Here is a 17,360-nt window from a genome sequence, read left to right as displayed (position 1 = left end):
TGGTCCATGTGGTTGTGAGGAGCTGGACATGACTTAGCAACTGAAAAACAACATATTTTTTCAGAAAAAGTGCTTTGATTTCTTCTGTGAGGATAAATGAGGGAAAATTCTTTCCATGTTTCCTTCCTTGGACTCATAGAATAGTGGACTATAAACATAAATGAAATGTATTTGACCAAGTCAAAGGATGAGACTGTTTTCTCCCCACCTCTCCCCTTTCTCCATCCCAAATCAACCTGCTCTTTACTATCAAAGGTCTTTCTGTGGATCCATCCTCCATCCAAGATAAACCAAGGATAGGGTCTGCCGTACTTTGGTTCCTGCTTTTGCTTCAAGATACTCTCTTGAAATCAACTATAATATTTTCAATACTATTTTTAGCTACGGTACATGGGTTTCCACAATACATGGAGCCTTGTAAGCTAATTGCTTATATTTTAGTGTACTCTAGCATGTTTTGTGAATTCAGCCTATGTGGTAGTCTTAAAATCCAGTGTGTCTTGTTACGCCAAAAATGCTTTTATTTTATTGATTTATTATACTTATGTCTGTGCCACTGCAGCCAAAATGACTTGGTGGCTCATAGAGGAAAAGGTTGATGAAGTACAGTACATTACACAAACAAAGCTGAAGGCTTTTAAGACATATTCATCTTGGACTAAATGTCTATAATTTTAAAAACATGTAATATTGTTGTTCCTGACCTACTTTAATTTGACTTTCTTTTTAAAATACTTTTTTGTTTAACTTTTCTGTAAACCATATTGAGTGCATGCCCCTTTAAAAATGGTAAAGGTAAATAAATACAAATGTTTTGAAGTAAATAACAGATTTGGCTTATTGTACTAACCTCTGATCTTCAAAAAATTCTTGTTTGTTAAACTTGACTGAAAAAGTGGAACATATGTCATTGTTCCATTTACCAGTATGTCATGGTGTCTAAGAAGAGGATTTCCAAGATCTTATGCAGTTATCCTTTTCAAATCATCCTGTAAATGCCAAGGGAATCTGGGACTGTGAGAGCTGTAATAAAAACCTTAGCTGACTGAAGCACAAATAATCTTGGTTATATCTGCTAACTCTGAGGACAAGCAATCTCTTATCAAGGGAAAGTTGTTGTAAGAGCATAGAGTATTATTTGCCGTGATCTGCCAAATAAAACCTGTCATTTGGTGAAACAGGGTATTCTGTTAGGACTATCAACCTATTCTTAGAAATAGAACAATATATATTGGGCAAAGACACCTAAATATAAACATATGTTTGAATGGGTATAATGCACATAAAAGGTATATACTGTTCAGCGGGAATTAAAAATTTAAAAGTGCGTGCCAAGGGCTGATGGTTAAAAAGTTGCACAAAATATATAAGAGAAAATTGCACTCAAAAGGTGTGAACATGACAAAGTATTATGTATGCCAATGCAGTTAATATTTTTAGCTTAAAAATGCAGAAAACTTTATGGATCAGTTTAAGTACCTCAGTAACTGACAATAGCAGCGAGTGTATTTAAAGCAATCAGTGTAAGTTAAGAAAGACTCAGAAATCTTTCTTTTGCTGTAAATAGCATCCCCTTTTACATGAATGCTAAATGTTAAAAGGGAATATTTGCATAAGCAGCTTTCACTTTATACAGTATACAGTATGAAAATGATTGCTACTACCACATTGTACCATCCTAATGTAGAACAAATTCAGGATTATATCTGAAAAAGCAAACAAGGAGCGTTGATTCTTTTCGCTTGAGCAACTGAGAATTTACTTTCTCTGTCGTGAGAGAATGCCTATAGAGGAATTAAGAAGTTTTTACATTCCTTACACTTCATTTATTTTTTCAAATAGCATTTTTAAAACTAGTTCTTGCCGCAATAAGTTCTTGCTATTACAGTAGTAACCTATTCTACTACCGTCCCACTCCAAACTATTATAAATCCAATCCATAGTTTCATTCCATCCGGTTGCCTGCCTGTCTCCAGTGCGGCACAGTCAACCTTGTTGCCTTGCTTTGATCCCGGTGACGCTTGTGAATGGTGGATCCCGAAAAGCTCCAAAGCGCGTGCAGCACGCCCATTGGCTAAGCCGGCAGCCTGTCTAGCGGAAGGGGATAGCGTGAGTGTGGGTTGTACCGTAGCTCTCTGCTGCTGTGTCTGTCGGTGTCTGGGGCCGACCCGGCGGGCGGTGTGGGGAATCGGGGGTGGGAGGGCGCGCACGCGCGCGCGCGGGCGCGGGGGGGGGAAACAGGGGGGGGAATTCGGTCCCGCGCGCTGTCTCGGCCAAGATGGCGGCGGGGACGGCATCGGCGGCCGTGGCCCGGTTAGAAGGCCGCGAGTTCGAATACCTCATGAAAAAGCGCTCAGTAACCATCGGCCGCAACTCCTCGCAGGGCTCGGTGGACGTCAGCATGGGCCACTCCAGTTTCATCTCCCGGCGGCACCTGGAGATTTTCACCGCCCCGCCCGCTCAGGCTCAGGCCCCTGCCAACAGCGGTAGCGGCCCCGCCTCGACGACCATCACCGGCGACGGGACCGGGACTCAGTCGCCGCCTGTTGCCGCCGGCGCTTCGTCTGGCAGTGGGGATTTCTACCTGCGTTGCCTGGGCAAGAACGGCGTCTTCGTGGACGGAGTGTTCCAGCGCCGGGGGGCGCCACCGTTGCAGCTGCCCCGCGTGTAAGTGTGAGGCGGAGGGAGGGACTGCCGGGGACACGCGCTCCGGCGAAGACCTTCTCTTTTGCCCGCCGGTCGCCGCTCTCGCCTGCCCGGCGTCTTCGTCGGGGGGGCGCGGGGGCGTGAGAGGCGAGCCTGAGGCGTCTCCGGGGTCTCCAAGGCCGGAGGACACCACTCGTGGAGCCTCGTTGTAGTGGCGGCAGCACCCGCACAAGGAGGCTTGAAGGGTGTCTGCAGCGGCAGCGGCAGCACATGAGCCCCGCTTCTTCGCTCAAGCTGGCCTAGACATGGCGCTTGTTGGTTCGCTCTCTGTTTTGTCCAGCTCTGGGATCACAACTCCTGTTGGGTTAAAATCCCTAGTTTCCCCGTCACGGCTGCAGTTATGGATAAATACTTTTTTTTTTTCATGACCTAGACTTGAGCGAGAGTTGTCTTCCAGACTGCACATTGATGCGCGTACCGGTCTGCTGTACTTTTCGAGTGGTCTGTGAGAGGCCTGGTGTTTTTCAACAGAAAATGCACATGTACTTTCAAGTTTTTAAACCAGTTATCTCCAGGAAGGTTTATCTTGTGGCTAAAAGATTGTGGGTTTTAATAAAAAAAGAAAAGAAAAAGGTGAGAGTGGATGGCTTAGAAAAAGGCTGATTTTGAAAGTGTTCTGTTGGTGAGAAAATATTTGGAGATCGTTACTCTTAAAATAGAAAGGGCATTTTGCAAATTCAGTTAAGTACAATAAGTACACCTTGCTTATTAAAGCGGATTAGTGATGTGTTTATTCATGGTGTCATCTTACTAGTTATAACTGAATGTGTTATTTGACTTTTGTAATTTTCCTTATATTTGCAGGGATGTCATTTATTGGGAAAGCCAGATAGATATTCTGTTTTGTTTTAATTTGAATTAAAACCAATAGGCAGAAATGTAGAGCCCCTCACTGTATTGCTTTGTATGCTCTACAGATGGAAATAGGACATATTTTACAGTATTACAGTAAGAGATAATGCTGCAATGTTAAAAAAAAGACAGTCATTCAGTGAGGAATGAAATCTCAAGTGTTGAAACTTTACATGTTTTTTTAACTACTGTTCAGATTTATCACAGTTACTGTGATTACTAGATAGTTTTGAGAAAAAATGCCCTAGTGACTCTCCTGTGTAGCTGTTTTGAACAACTTCTCCATTAAATCCTGTTTTTACAGATTACAGAACTCTGCAAGTCTTTTATTATTTGAGTGTATCTTGGGTGTACCATTGTAAGGCATAGTATGAAACAAACTATTATATGATTATCTTTGTAAGGCATAGTATGAAACAAACTATTATATGATTATCTTTGATTATTTATTCTATTATAATATTGTGTATAACTTTCCACAGAATGTTATATTTCATAATGGTAGTTCATTTGTGTTTCCACCCATTCCAAATTTGAAAACTTTATATTTGCCTTCAAGGAAAAAAACATCCCCCAGCTCCCTGGCATGGTCACATTTTACCTGTGGAATTTTGGGATATTGGTAATATGTTCCTGTGCTGCAATTTTTTTTTGGAAAGATGATTTTGGATAATTTAACCACTGTTTCGTTAACACATATCTTCTTTAAATATTATTGTTAGCTAAAGACATAGTTGCTAATTTATGATATGCAGTTCTATTCAAAGTAAACCTGATACTTACTGAAAACATTGATTTTGAAGATAAATCTTACAATTTCAATAGAAATTTCAAATGTGATTAAATTTACAATCAATGTTTGTTATCCCAATATTACTCTAAAGAAATGCTTCTGAATTTGAAGACAATTTTCCAAAGGAAAATTAAGTAGAAAAATCTCATTTGCCTATACCACTGTATTTCTAGTGAATCTAAGACAATACTTCTATTCAGTGCTTTTTTTTGTAAAAGAAAAAGGTGCTGGAACTCACACATGTCATACAACCCGCCTTGCCTACCCTACAAGGTTCCATCCAAAAAAGGTGCCGGAACTCCGTTCTGAGCGTTCTATGAGGAAAAAAGCCCTGCTTCTATTTAAAGATGAAGTATTTGGGAGAAAAAATTAATACATGTGTAAACATAGCATTTCTGTGGATTGGTTTTTTTCTAGTTTCAGTTGTTGATGTCTGCTAATTAAATAACATCTACTAGCATAATATCTTTCATAGTAAAGAATCTTAATCTTGTTTAATTTTAGGATGAATGCGTAGGTAATTTTGAAATCTCCTTACTTAGGGACTTGAAATGAAATTCCATTCACTTGAGATGTTTGCCAAGATTTCATCTTTCATGTTTCCTTTCTCTTTGAAAAAGCCCTGTTTATCAGTTTACACATATTCAGATTTAATAGATTTTAATTCCATTAATATTTTGATTTTGAAAAATATGTAAAAGCCATACTGATTTTCATTTATTCAGAAAAACATAATGCAGAAATAACATCAGGGAATATATTGTAAATGAAAATAAATTGATTTAATTGAAAAGTTCTCTCTGTGTATGTGTATATGCATGCATGCATATATACATATATACACATATACATGCCATTATCAAATGATTTATGTATGTCAGGGGTGTCAAACTGCCGGCCTGCGGGTCGGACGTGTCACCGGGAAACCATGCCCACCCCATTGCTGGCAATGGTGAAAAAGTTCCGATATGTTGTGCGATGTCACGTGACGTCACGAGTTTGACACGTCTGATCTATGTGATGGAAAGCAATGACTTCAAGTATAGAACATGGAGTTTGAAACTTGTTCTGTAGATAATAAAAGTTAAAATAATTATGTTAAGCCTTGTTCTACTTTTGAAAGTGGTATTTTCAATACGAAAAATGTGAAATTGTGAAGCAGAGTGATGATTTGTACATGCCATTTATATTATAAGAAATTTATAGTAACATAGATTATAGTCAGTAGCTTTATCTTAAATAAGCTTCTTACTCATTTTCACATTGTTTTTAAATTTTCTTATTAAACTGAACATTTGGTATAGCCATATAATCAACACATACCAAACTTTATGTTGGTATAGCAATTCGATTTTCAGTGACTAAACATAGTAGCAGGATTTGTTTTGAAATAAAGGCTAAGTAGTGGTTAAAATGTGGAGCTTTGATCTGCCACCATTTTTGTAGAATTCTACAGGTGAGGTTACCAGTGGGGTATGAGAATACAATGCAGTTTTTGTAAATTGAGAACTTTCAAATTCCAGCTGTTCAACTTGTGATGTTTCATCTTGAGCAAGCATGTCAAACTCGCGACGTCACGTGACGTCGTGTGACGTGACTTTTTCCCCATTGCTGGCAATCGGGAGGGCGCGGTTTCATCATGATGCATCCGTCCTTTAGACCGGCAGTTTGACATGCCTGATCTTGAGCAAACATTTGGCTTGTTAACAAATCCCTAATTAACAAAGTGGGTTTTTAACTGGTACTCTTACTTAAGAAGATTGGGATTGGTAATTTCAGTTAGTACTTAAAAATATTCAGATGAGGTCTCAAAATCCAGAGATTTAAAAATATAAATGTATTAAGCTGTTTTTCCCCCATTTTCAACTATAACATTGGTTTCTTTTCAGTTTACAGAGGTATGAATAGGGCTTGTAATATCTAGCATTGCAAAAGTTGAAGATAATTTTGAGTTGACTTAAAAATAAGCACTATCCGTAATAAGACTATCCAGTAATGTCTTGCATTAAACTTTGTCCTTTTTTAAAAAAAATCATTTTGTACTTGCTGTCACAACTTATAAATTAACAGGGACATTGAGTCTCCTTAGGTACACTATTATCCTTAAAAAAATAGTTGCTTAGTGACCATTTAAGTTACAATGGACTTCCCTTGGACTATTCATGAGTGGGATTCAAAGTTACAATGGCCAGTGCCCACCCACAGTCACATGATCACATTTTGAATGCTTGCCAGCTGGTTTGTATTTATAGCCATTTATAGCATCCTGTGGCTACTGTGAGTTATATGATATTTTTTGCTGGAAATTGGCATTTACTTCTGGTTTCCGACAAAAAAGCCCAATGGATTTGCTTAATGGCTAGAGCATTTGCTTAATGACTGCTGCAAAAAAGGTCATAAAATTGGATGTGGTCACGTGGTGACCTGCTTAATGACTGGCATGACTTACAACTGTAATTGTATGCTCAATTATGGTAGTAAATTCTGTAGTATATACAGAATTAGGTTTTAACTAAGTAAAAATGCCTACTTTACAGACCACAATCTGAGGAATCTTTCAGGCAGGTAATTGGTTGAAAATCCTGGTCATTATTACTATGCTTCACCTGTTGTTGTTGTTGTTAGCTGCGAAGTCGTGTCCGACCCATCGCGACCCTATGGACAACATTCCTCCAGGCCTTCCTGTCTTCTACCATCTTCTGGAGTCCATTTAAGCTCACGCCTACTGCTTCAGTGACTCCATCCAGCCACCTCATTCTCTGTCGTCCCCTTCTTCTATTGCCCTCGATCTTTCCCAGCATTAGGCTCTTCTCCAGTGAGTCCTTCCTTCTCATTAGGTGGCCAAAGTATTTGAGTTTTAGCTTCAGGATCTGGCCTTCTAAAGAGCAGTCAGGATTGATCTCCTCTAGGACTGACCGGTTTGATCGCCTTGCAGTCCAAGGGACTCGCAGGAGTCTTCTCCAGCACCATAGTTCAAAGGCCTCAATTCTTTGGCGCTCAGCCTTTCTTATGGTCCAACTTTCACTGCCATACATTGCAACTGGGAAGACCATAGCCTTGACTATACACACTTTTGTTGACAGGGTGATGTCTCTGCTTTTTAGTGTGCTGTCTAGATTTGCCATGGCTTTCCTCCCCAGGAGCAAGCGTCTTTTAATTTCTTGGCTACAGTCCCCATCTGCAGTGATCTTGGAGCCCAGGAAAACAAAATCTGTCACTACCTCCATTTCTTCCCCATCTATTTGCCAGGAATTGAGAGGGCCAGTTGCCATGATCTTGGTTTTCTTAATGTTAAGTTTCAACCCAAGTTTTGCACTCTCCTTCTTCACCCGCAACAAGAGGCTCTTTAGTTCTTCTTCACTTTCTGCCATTAGAGTGGTATCATCTGCGTATCTTAGGTTGTTGATATTTCTTCCGGCAATCTTAATTCCAACTTTTGATTCATCTAGCCCTGCCTTTCTCATGATGTGCTCTGCATATAAGTTAAATAGGCAGGGCGACAGTATACAGCCTTACCGGACTCCTTTCCCAATTTTGAACCAATCAGTGGTTCCGTGTCCAGTTCTCACTGTTGCTTCTTGACCCGCATATAGGTTTCTCAAGAGACAAATAAGATGGTCTGGTACTCCCATCTCTTTAAGAACTTGCCACAGTTTGTTATGATCCACACAATCAAAGGCTTTAGCATAGTCAATGAAGCAGAAGTAGATGTTTTTCTGGAACTCCCTAGCTTTCTCCATGATCCAGCGTATGTTGGCAATTTGATCTCTAGTTCCTCTGCCTCTTCGAAATCCTGCCTGTACTTCTGGTAGTTCTCGATCCACATACTGCTGAAGTCTAGCTTGTAGGATTTTAAGCATGACTTTACTAGCATGAGAAATGAGTGCAATGGTGCGATAGTTTGAACATTCTTTGGCACTGCCTTTCTTTGGAATTGGAATGTAAACTGATCTTTTCCAATCCTGTGGCCACTGTTGAGTTTTCCAAATTTGCTGGCAAATTGAGTGTAGCACTTTTACTGCACTGTCTTTTAAGATTTTGAATAGCTCAGCTGGAATACTGTCACCTCCACTAGCTTTGTTGTTGCTCAGCTTTTCTAAGGCCCACTTCACCTCACATTCTAGGATGTCTGGCTCGAGGTCAGTGACCACATCATTGTGATTATCTGGGACGTTAAGCTCATTCTTGTATAGTTCTTCTGTGTAATTTTGCCACCTCTTCTTAATCTCTTCTGCCTCTGTTAGGTCCCTGCCATTTTGGTCCTTTATCATGCCCATTTTTGCATTAAACGTTCCCTTCATCTCTCCAATTTTCTTGAAAAGATCTCTGGTCCTCCCTATTCTATTGTTTTCTTCTATTTCTTTGCACTGTTCATTTAAGAAGGCATTCTTATCTCTTCTAGCTATTCTCTGGAATTCTGCATTCAATTGGGCATATCTATGTTTTTCTCCCTTGCCTTTCGCTTCCCTCCTTTCCTCAGCTATTTGCAAAGCTTCCTCAGACAGCCATTTTGCTTTCTTGCATTTCTTTTTCTTTGGGATGGTTTTGGTTGCTACCTGTTGTACAATGTCGCGAACCTCTGTCCATAGTTCTTCAGGCACTCTGTCTATCAGATCTAATTCCTTAAATCTATTTGTCACCTCTACTGTATATTCAACAGGGATATGATTTAATTCATACCTGAGTGGACTAGTGCTTTTCCCTACTTTCTTCAGTTTAAGCCTAAACTTTGCAAGGAGAAGCTCATGGTCTGAGCCACAGTCAGCTCCTGGTCTTGTTTTTACCGACTGTATAGAGCTTCTCCATCTTTGGCTGCAGAGCATATAGTCAATCTGATTTCTGTGTTGACCGTCTGGTGATGTCCATGTGTAGAGCCGTCTCTTGGGTTGTTGGAAAAGAGTGTTTGCTATGGCCATCGTATTCTCTTGACAAAATTCTATCAGCCTGTGCCCTGCTTCATTTTGTACTCCAAGGCCAAACTTGCCTGTTATTCCAGTTATCTTTTGGCTTCCTACTTTAGCATTCCAATCCCCCATGATGATAAGGACATCATTTTTTGGTGTTACTTCTATAAGGTGCTGTAGGGCTTCATAGAACCGGTCAATTTCATCCTCTTCAGCACTGGTGGTTGGGGCATAGACTTGGACTACTGTGATATTGAATGGTTTGCCTTGGATTCGAACTGAGATCATTCTGTCATTTTGAGGATTGTATCCCAGTATTGATTTTCCTACTCTTTTATTGACTATGAAGGCTACTCCATTTCTTCTGAGGGATTCTTGCCCGCAGTAGTATACCTGATGGTCATCTGAATTAAATTCACCCATTCCTGTCCATTTTAGTTCGCTGATACCTAAGATGTCGATGTTCAGTCTTGTCATCTCTTGTTTGACCACGTCCAGCTTTCCTTGATTCATGGATCTTACATTCCAGGTTCCTATGGAGAAAAAATCTTTACAGCATCGGACTTTCCTTTCACCACCAGACATATCCACAGCTGAGCGTCCTTTCGGCTTTGGCCCAGTCGCTTCATTCTTTCTGGCGCTACTAGTACTAGCCCTCTGCTCTTCCCCAGTAGCATATTGGACGCCTTCCAACCTGAGGGGCTCATCTTCCAGCGTCATATCGTTTTGCCTTTTGGTACTGTCCATAGGGTTTTCATGGCAAAGATACTGGAGTGGGTTGCCATTTCCTTCTCCAGTGGATCACGTTTTGTCAGAACTCTCTGCTATGACCTGTCCGTCTTGGGTGGCCCTGCACGGCATAGCTCATAGCTTCATTGAATTACGCAAGCCCCTTCGCCACGACAAGGCAGTAATCCATGAAGGGGATGCTTCACCTACAAAGAAGTTATCCGTATGCTGTATATCAAGGAAATAGTTCTTAGTTGACATATACAGAATGTTTGGCTGTAGAGTGCAATATTTGTATTAGGATCAAAAATTCCTCACTCATGGGCAACTAGGGACTGCTTTCCTCCAATTTTTTATTGTTCCAAGGAAAAATATGTTGATTAATAATCTAGTGGGCCATTAGAAAACCTTAACTGTACCCTTTGGAATTTTGTACTCTTGATTTCAAGGAATGATTCCTTTCCTCCTCCTTTCAGTTTCTTTTTTATCCAGATCCTAAAGAGAATCTTACCTGATATCAGCTTTGTGATCTTTTCAGTACAGGTAATCCTCAACTTACAGCCATTCATTTAGAGACCGATTGAAGTCACAACAGCACTGAAAAAAGTGATTTAAGACTGGTTTTTAAACTTGCAACCGTTTACAGCATCCCCATGGTCACTTGATCAAAAGTTTGCAACTGACATGACAGTTACACTGTCCCGGGGTCATGTAATCACCATTTGTAACCTTTCCAGCCAGCTTCTGGCAAGCAGAATCAATGGGGGAATCCATATTCACTTAATGACTGCATGGTTCACTTAACGACTGCAATGATTTGCTTAACAACAATGGCAAAAGGATTGTAAAATGGGGCAAAATTACTTAACAACTGCCTTCCTTAGCAACAAATTTTGGGCTCAGTTGTAATAAATTAAGGACTACCTGTACTAACTTAAAAATGTTTTTCAGAATATTAGAAGTTACTTTTTTAAAAAAAATATCTGTGCAGTCCCAGGGAATTTAAAATGAATGGTTGGTATAAATTATGAATTTTTATATGGTTGCCCAATTCACTCTGGGCTGTTTAGAAGGATAAAACCTCAATACATAAACAATAACCCCACATTCTCCCTGGTGACAACTATCAGGCAAGCCGCTTGATGGGTTGCATATCATTCTGAGGCCCCCAGACAGAAATATGTGTTTAGGGCCTTTGAGGGTCAAAGTAGGAGCCAATCTTATTTTTGCAGGTCCTGATATTCTACAGAGAAGGAGTCACCATGGACGAGGCCATTCTTCTGGTCCCACTGAGTAGACCTCTTTAGGAGGTGGAACCCGTAGCATTCTCTGCCTCCCCACTTGGGTGTGTTGGTAGATATGACTGGAAAAAGATGGTTCCTCAAACAACCTTGTCCCAAGTCATGTAGGGCTTAATGGTGAGAACTAGCATCTTGAATTTGACATGCAAGCAAATTGGCAGCCAATACTGCCCCCTAGGAGAGATGACGTGCAAATCTAGGTTTGCATAAAACCACGTGGGCTGCCGCATTTTGAACCTACTGAAGCTTCTTGAAACTTCATGGGTAGCTCCACATAGAGCGCTTTACTATAGTTAAGACGGAAGGTGACTAGAATGTGTGTTTGAGCAGGGATAGTTGATCTATGAAAGGGCATAACTGATGCACAACAGTTGTGCAGAGGACTTCCTACCATGACAGCCACCTGTTCCTCAAGCAGGAGTTGTAAGTCCAGGAAAACCCTCAGATCATGCACCAGTGCCATCCTATCCCAAGAACAGAGATGGCAATTCTTCATGGGCAAAAGAATCCAAAACCCAGAGCCAAATTATAGAATATATATAATTATATATAACTTTATTTAACGGTGTAGTTTTGTTTTGTTTTTTATTAATGCACTTATTTCAGTGCACTTTTATCAGCATAAAAGTACATTGAAATATACATTACAGTTTGAAAAAAATATATATATAAATATGTAGATATAAGTAAAATGATATATAGCTATTAAGTAGCATGATGAGATTAATTTTCAGTATATGCTTAGATTGTGGCTATATTTTTTTCTGAGGAAAGGCATTCCACAGAGAGGATACTATAACAGAAAATGCTTTTTTTGACTGATGCAAATAAATATTTGTAAGATGCAATACAAACTAAATATTCTTTGGTGATCATAGCAATGTTTGCCTCAAAAAGAGGTACCAGATCTTATGTTCGGGAGATGTCTTACCCGCTTACCTTAGGACCGCTGCAGTTAGGTATCCAGTGCTCCGACATCTGACGCGCTGCTGCCTAAGTTCTTCTGCGGCCACTTGTGGCTGCATGCCATGTGGTGCATTGCGCTGCTGCTGCCATTTGCGGCATGAGGCTGTGAGGCTTATGCCAATCATGACACTGCCGTCGATTGAAGGCTCATTGTGCCGATCACACTGCCACCGCTGCTCACAACAGGCATGCCATGTGGCTCATCGCACCAATTGTGCCAGTGCTGCCGGTCATGGCAGGTGGCCACTTGGCGCATTGAGCCAATCTTGCTGGTGCTGCCAATTGCGGCAGGAGGCTGCAAGGCTTATTGTGCCAAATGTGCCGGTGCCACACTGGCGCCAGCAGTGCGATGAGCCCCATGGTGTCTTACTGCAAAGGGCGGCATGGTGTGATTGGTGTGACGAACCTCACGGCCTACAGCTGCAAGCGGTGGCAGTGGTGCAATTAGCACAAACCTTGCGGCCTGCTGCAACTGGCAGCAGCGGCACAAGGTAGCACATGGCGTGTGGCTGCAAGCGGCCGCAGAAGAACTCAGGCAACGGCGCAACAGGTGTTGGGCATGGGAGGCCTGGCTGCAGCGGTCCTAAGGTAAGCGGGTGCGGGGTGCATGGGGCAGCTTCACCCCCTCTCCCCTGCCCTAGCTTGATTTTTACGCCTGTGCCTCACCCCAAAACTAGGGCTTATTTTAGGGGGAGAGCTTATATTGGGCACGTGTAAAAATCAAGCTAGGGCTTATTTTTAGGGAAACATGGTATTACCAAAAACAGATACGCAATCAGTTTGCTATTGAATAATGTACTTGTTTCAATTTCAAGACCTCAGGTAAAAGTTGCTTTCAAGGAATGTATTATAGTAATTGGAAGATAAGATAATTACAGGTAGTTCTCACTTTAACAACCACAGTTGGGTCCAACAACTCCCATCACTAAATGATGCTGTAGTTAACCAAAACATCACATGACTGTGACTTGCACTTTTACTGTCAGTTTCTTCATTGATTCTGCTTTTCAAAAGCTGATTGTGAAGCTCTCAGTGGTGATCATGTGACCATGGGATGCTAACACAGATATTAAATGCCTGAAATTGCCTGAATTTGAAATTGCCTGGATGATAATCGTGGCTGCAGGGACACTGTGATGGTCATAAATTCAAGGACTGTGCTTTTTCAGTACTGTTGTAACTTTGAACAGTTGCTAAACATGGCAGTGGTTAAGTAGGATCTACCTCTAATGCACTTGATTAAGCTATGTCCCCTTTATCATTGTACCAACTTAGGCCACTAGTAATAGTGATGATTTACTGAACTCTCTCCCAAGCTGTATACCTGCTGCTTTTGAGGGAGTGTTGACTCCATTCAAATCAAAAGAATAAAATAAGAATAAGAATAAGAAGGAGAAAGGGACCTTGGAGGTCATCTAGTCCAACCCCCTGCTCAGGCAGGAAACCCTATACCATTTCGGACAAATGGCTGTCCAGTCTCTTAAAAACTTCCAGTGTTGGAGCATTCATAGCTTCTGGAGGCAGGTTGTTCCACTGGTTAATTGTTCTAACTGTCAGGAAGTTTCTCCTTAGTTCTAGGTTGCTTCTCTCCTTGATTAGTTTCCATCCGTTGCTTCTTGTCCTGCCTTTGGGTGCTTTGGAGAATAGCTTGACTCCCTCTTCTTTGTGGCAGCCCCTGAGATACTGGAACACAGCTATCATGTCACCCCTCACCCTTCTCTTCATTAAACTACACATACCCAATTCCAGCAGCCGTTCCTTATATGTTTTAGCCTCCAGTCCCCCAATCATCTTTGTTGCTCTTCTCTGTACTCTTTCTAGAGTCTCAAGTATTTTTCTAGGAATAGTAAGACAAGACTATTGTCTTACCAGGATTAAATCTAAGGTACTGGTCTTGAACAAGACACTGAAATAAGATTCATACAGGCATTATAATTCAGTTTTCATAGATCAGTATAACTCTGTATCATTAGCATATTGATAACATCATGACCCTCATCTTGAGTGACTAATATCAAACATATAAAATGGCATCGGGGACAAAATGATATTTTGTGGTAAGTCAATGCTATCAACTGTGAGGAGAATAGAGACAATGTAAAATTGTACGTCCAGGTCAATAGCATCAAACACCTTTGAAGATCAGGCAGAGATTGCAGTCCTTCTGTTCTGATAAGGATCATCCAACCGAGCAATCAAGATAATTTTCTTCTGAAACCATACACACTAAAGGGATACTTGAGAAAACATTTTTGTTACATAATTTCTGGTACTGGACCATTATTGCTGTAGTATTTGCAGTCTCCCAGAATGAAGGAACTTTGCCTGAAGTATGATGCCAGCCATTCATAAATAAGTAGCCTATGTCCTTGCAGAAAGAAATCTATCCTAGGGCCATAAATATTTAACAACTATTACTAGTACCCATATTCCTTTTTTAGAAGATGTACTACCAATCAACTGAGGCAGCGTCTCATGCACATATGCTTTGATTCAATTGATTATGATCAGGTATGATACAAAAAAATGAGAGTGCATATGGTTTAATACAAACTTCTTGCCTGTGCATTCAGAGTGCACCTGAAACAACCCTCAGAATTGGAATAGATTGTGTGTTAGATATTTTAGTTTTCTGGAAATAGAGCTGGGTAGTTTTATCTTCGAAACACTGAGAAAATAGATCACAGGAGGCATAAGCATTATTATGTCAGATGTTAATTCTAACATTAAGTGGAAGAGTTCTGCTCTGCAGTTACCTGAGGAAGTAGTGAAGGAAGCAGAATAAATCCTTTTATGTATGTTTTGATGAATTCCTGGCCATATTTGCTGTTAATGTCATAAGCCACTTTTCGTTTTGTGCATTACCCCTGCATATAAGTAATTAGAGTATTCAGTGACTGTATTAAGGTCTCCCTCTCCTTACCGTTCCAATGCTGAACAGATCTTCATTTCTAAATATAGAAAAGTCTTTCAGATAGTTCTAGAATTTAGTTGATTCATAAATCTCTGGAAGTGTATATGTCATAGTCCTGAAGAAAAAAATGAATGCTGTAAACCCACAAATTCCACCAAAGGATTATTTGAGATTAAGCTCTGTTATCTATATATCATCCATATCACATATGGGCAGAACTAGATTGGGGATCTGCCTTGTTGTTCATTCATTTCATAGACAGACAGACATTGGAATATGCCCATGGATGTGGTGAAATCCCAAATACAATACTGAGATACCTTAGGACCACTGTTTTAATGTTCATTTTCAGATTACTTTGACCAATGGTAATGCAACAGTTTCATCTATCTTTATAACCTATCACCAGATGTTGTCTCAAATGACCTACAGTTGCAAGAAAAAGTATGAACCCTTTGGGATTATGTGGAGTTTTGCATGAATTGGCCATAAAATGCGCTCTAAATGTCATGTAAGTCACAACAATAGAAAAACACTGCATAAAATAATAATACACAAACATTAGCTGTTGTCATGTTTTAATTGAACATAATATGGAAACATTCACAGTACAGGGTGGAAAAAGTATGTGAACCCCTAGCCTAATGACTTCTCCAAGAGCTAATTGGAGCCAGGAGTGAGCCAACCTTGACTCCAACCAGTGTGATGATATTGGGATGTGTTGCTGACAGCCGTCCTGCCCTTTAAAAACACACACCTGTTTTGGGTTTACTGGTCTCAAGAAGCACTGTCTGATGTGAACCATGCCTCGCAGAAAAGAACTCTCAGAAGACCTACGATCAAGAATTGTTGACTTGCATGAAGCTGGAAAGGGTTACAAAAGTATCTCCAAAAGCCTTGATGTTCATGTGTCCATGGTAAGACAGACTGTCTACAAATGGAGAAAGTTTAGCACTGTTGCTACTCTCCCTAGGCGTGGTCATTCTGTAAAAATGACTTCAAGAGCACAGCGCATAATGCTTAATGAGGTAAAGAAGAATCCTAGAGTGTCAGCTAAAGACCTACAGAAATCTCTGGCACATGCTAACATTTTTGTTGACACATCTACAATAAGGAAAACATTAAACAAGAATGGAGTACATGGGAGGACACCACGGAGGAAGCCATTGCTGTCCAAAAAAAAAATATTGCAGCACGTTTGAAGTTTGCAACAGAGCACCTGGATGTTCCACAGCACTACTGGCAAAATATACTGTGGACAGATGAAACTAAACTTGAGTTGTTTGGGAAAAAAAACACAACACTATGTGTGGAGAAAAAAAGGCACAGCACACCAACATCAAAACCTCATCCCCACTGTAAAACATGGCAGAGGGAGCATCATGGTTTGGGGCTGCTTTGCTGCCTCAGGGCCTGGATGGATTGTTGTCATTGATGGGAAAATGAATTCCAGAGTTTATCAGGAGATTTTGCAGGAAAACGTACGACCATCTGTCCGCCAACTGAAGCTCCGCAGAGGATGGGTGATGCAACAGGACAATGACCCAAAGCATACAAGTAATTCAACAAAACAATGGCTTCAACAGAACAGAATACGCCTTCTGGAGTGGCCCAGTCAGAGTCCTGACCTCAACCCGATTGAAATGCTGTGGCATGACCTTAAGAGAGCGATTCACACAAGACATCCCAAGAATATTGCTACACTGAAACAGTTTTGTGAAGAGGATTGGTCCAAAATTACTTCAGATCATTGTGCAGGTCTGATCTGCAACTACAGGAAACGTTTGGTTGAGGTTATTGCTGCCAAAGGAGGGTCAACCAGTTATTAAGTCCAAAGGTTCACATACTTTTTCCACCCTGCACTGTGAATGTTTCCATCTTATGTTCAATTAGAAAATGACGAGAGCTAATGTTTGTGTAGTATTATTTTAAGCAGACTGTGTTTTTCTATTGTTGTGACTTACATGACGTTTAGAGCGCATTTTATAGCCAATTTATGCAAAACTCCATGTAATCCCAAAGGGTTCACATACTTTTTCTTGCAACTGTAGAGTCCTGGCTAAGAGGTCTTATGGTAACGTAATAAAATCTTATAAACACCCTCCACGAGCTCATCTGAGTTGATGCTTATAAGCAGACTGGATGAAAATAAACTCATTTGATTTTCTCTCTCTTGGTTTATGGAAGCTAAGTCT

The 17,360-nt window shown here is 40.6% G+C and overlaps 1 protein-coding gene across 2 annotated transcripts in view; it reads left to right on the top strand.

Moving 5' to 3' along the window:
- Positions 1-2,239: 2,239 nt before the first annotated feature.
- Positions 2,240-17,360, top strand: part of FOXK2 (forkhead box K2) — a 60,933-nt gene continuing 45,812 nt past the window's right edge. The window contains exon 1 of one of the 2 annotated variants that reach the window (XM_081315868.1): positions 2,240-2,667. In XM_081315868.1, the coding sequence (XP_081171994.1) occupies positions 2,279-2,667 (389 nt within the window). In that variant the 5' untranslated portion in view covers positions 2,240-2,278. The remainder of the gene's footprint in view (positions 2,668-17,360) is intronic. The other variant, XM_081315869.1, reaches the window with a different exon arrangement.

Source organism: Vipera berus (assembly GCF_964194415.1).
Source record: "Vipera berus genome assembly, chromosome: 2".
Classification (NCBI taxonomy): domain Eukaryota; kingdom Metazoa; phylum Chordata; class Lepidosauria; order Squamata; family Viperidae; genus Vipera; species Vipera berus.
Note: the sequence above shows the minus strand (reverse complement) of the source record. Positions and strands in the feature narration are given on the sequence as shown.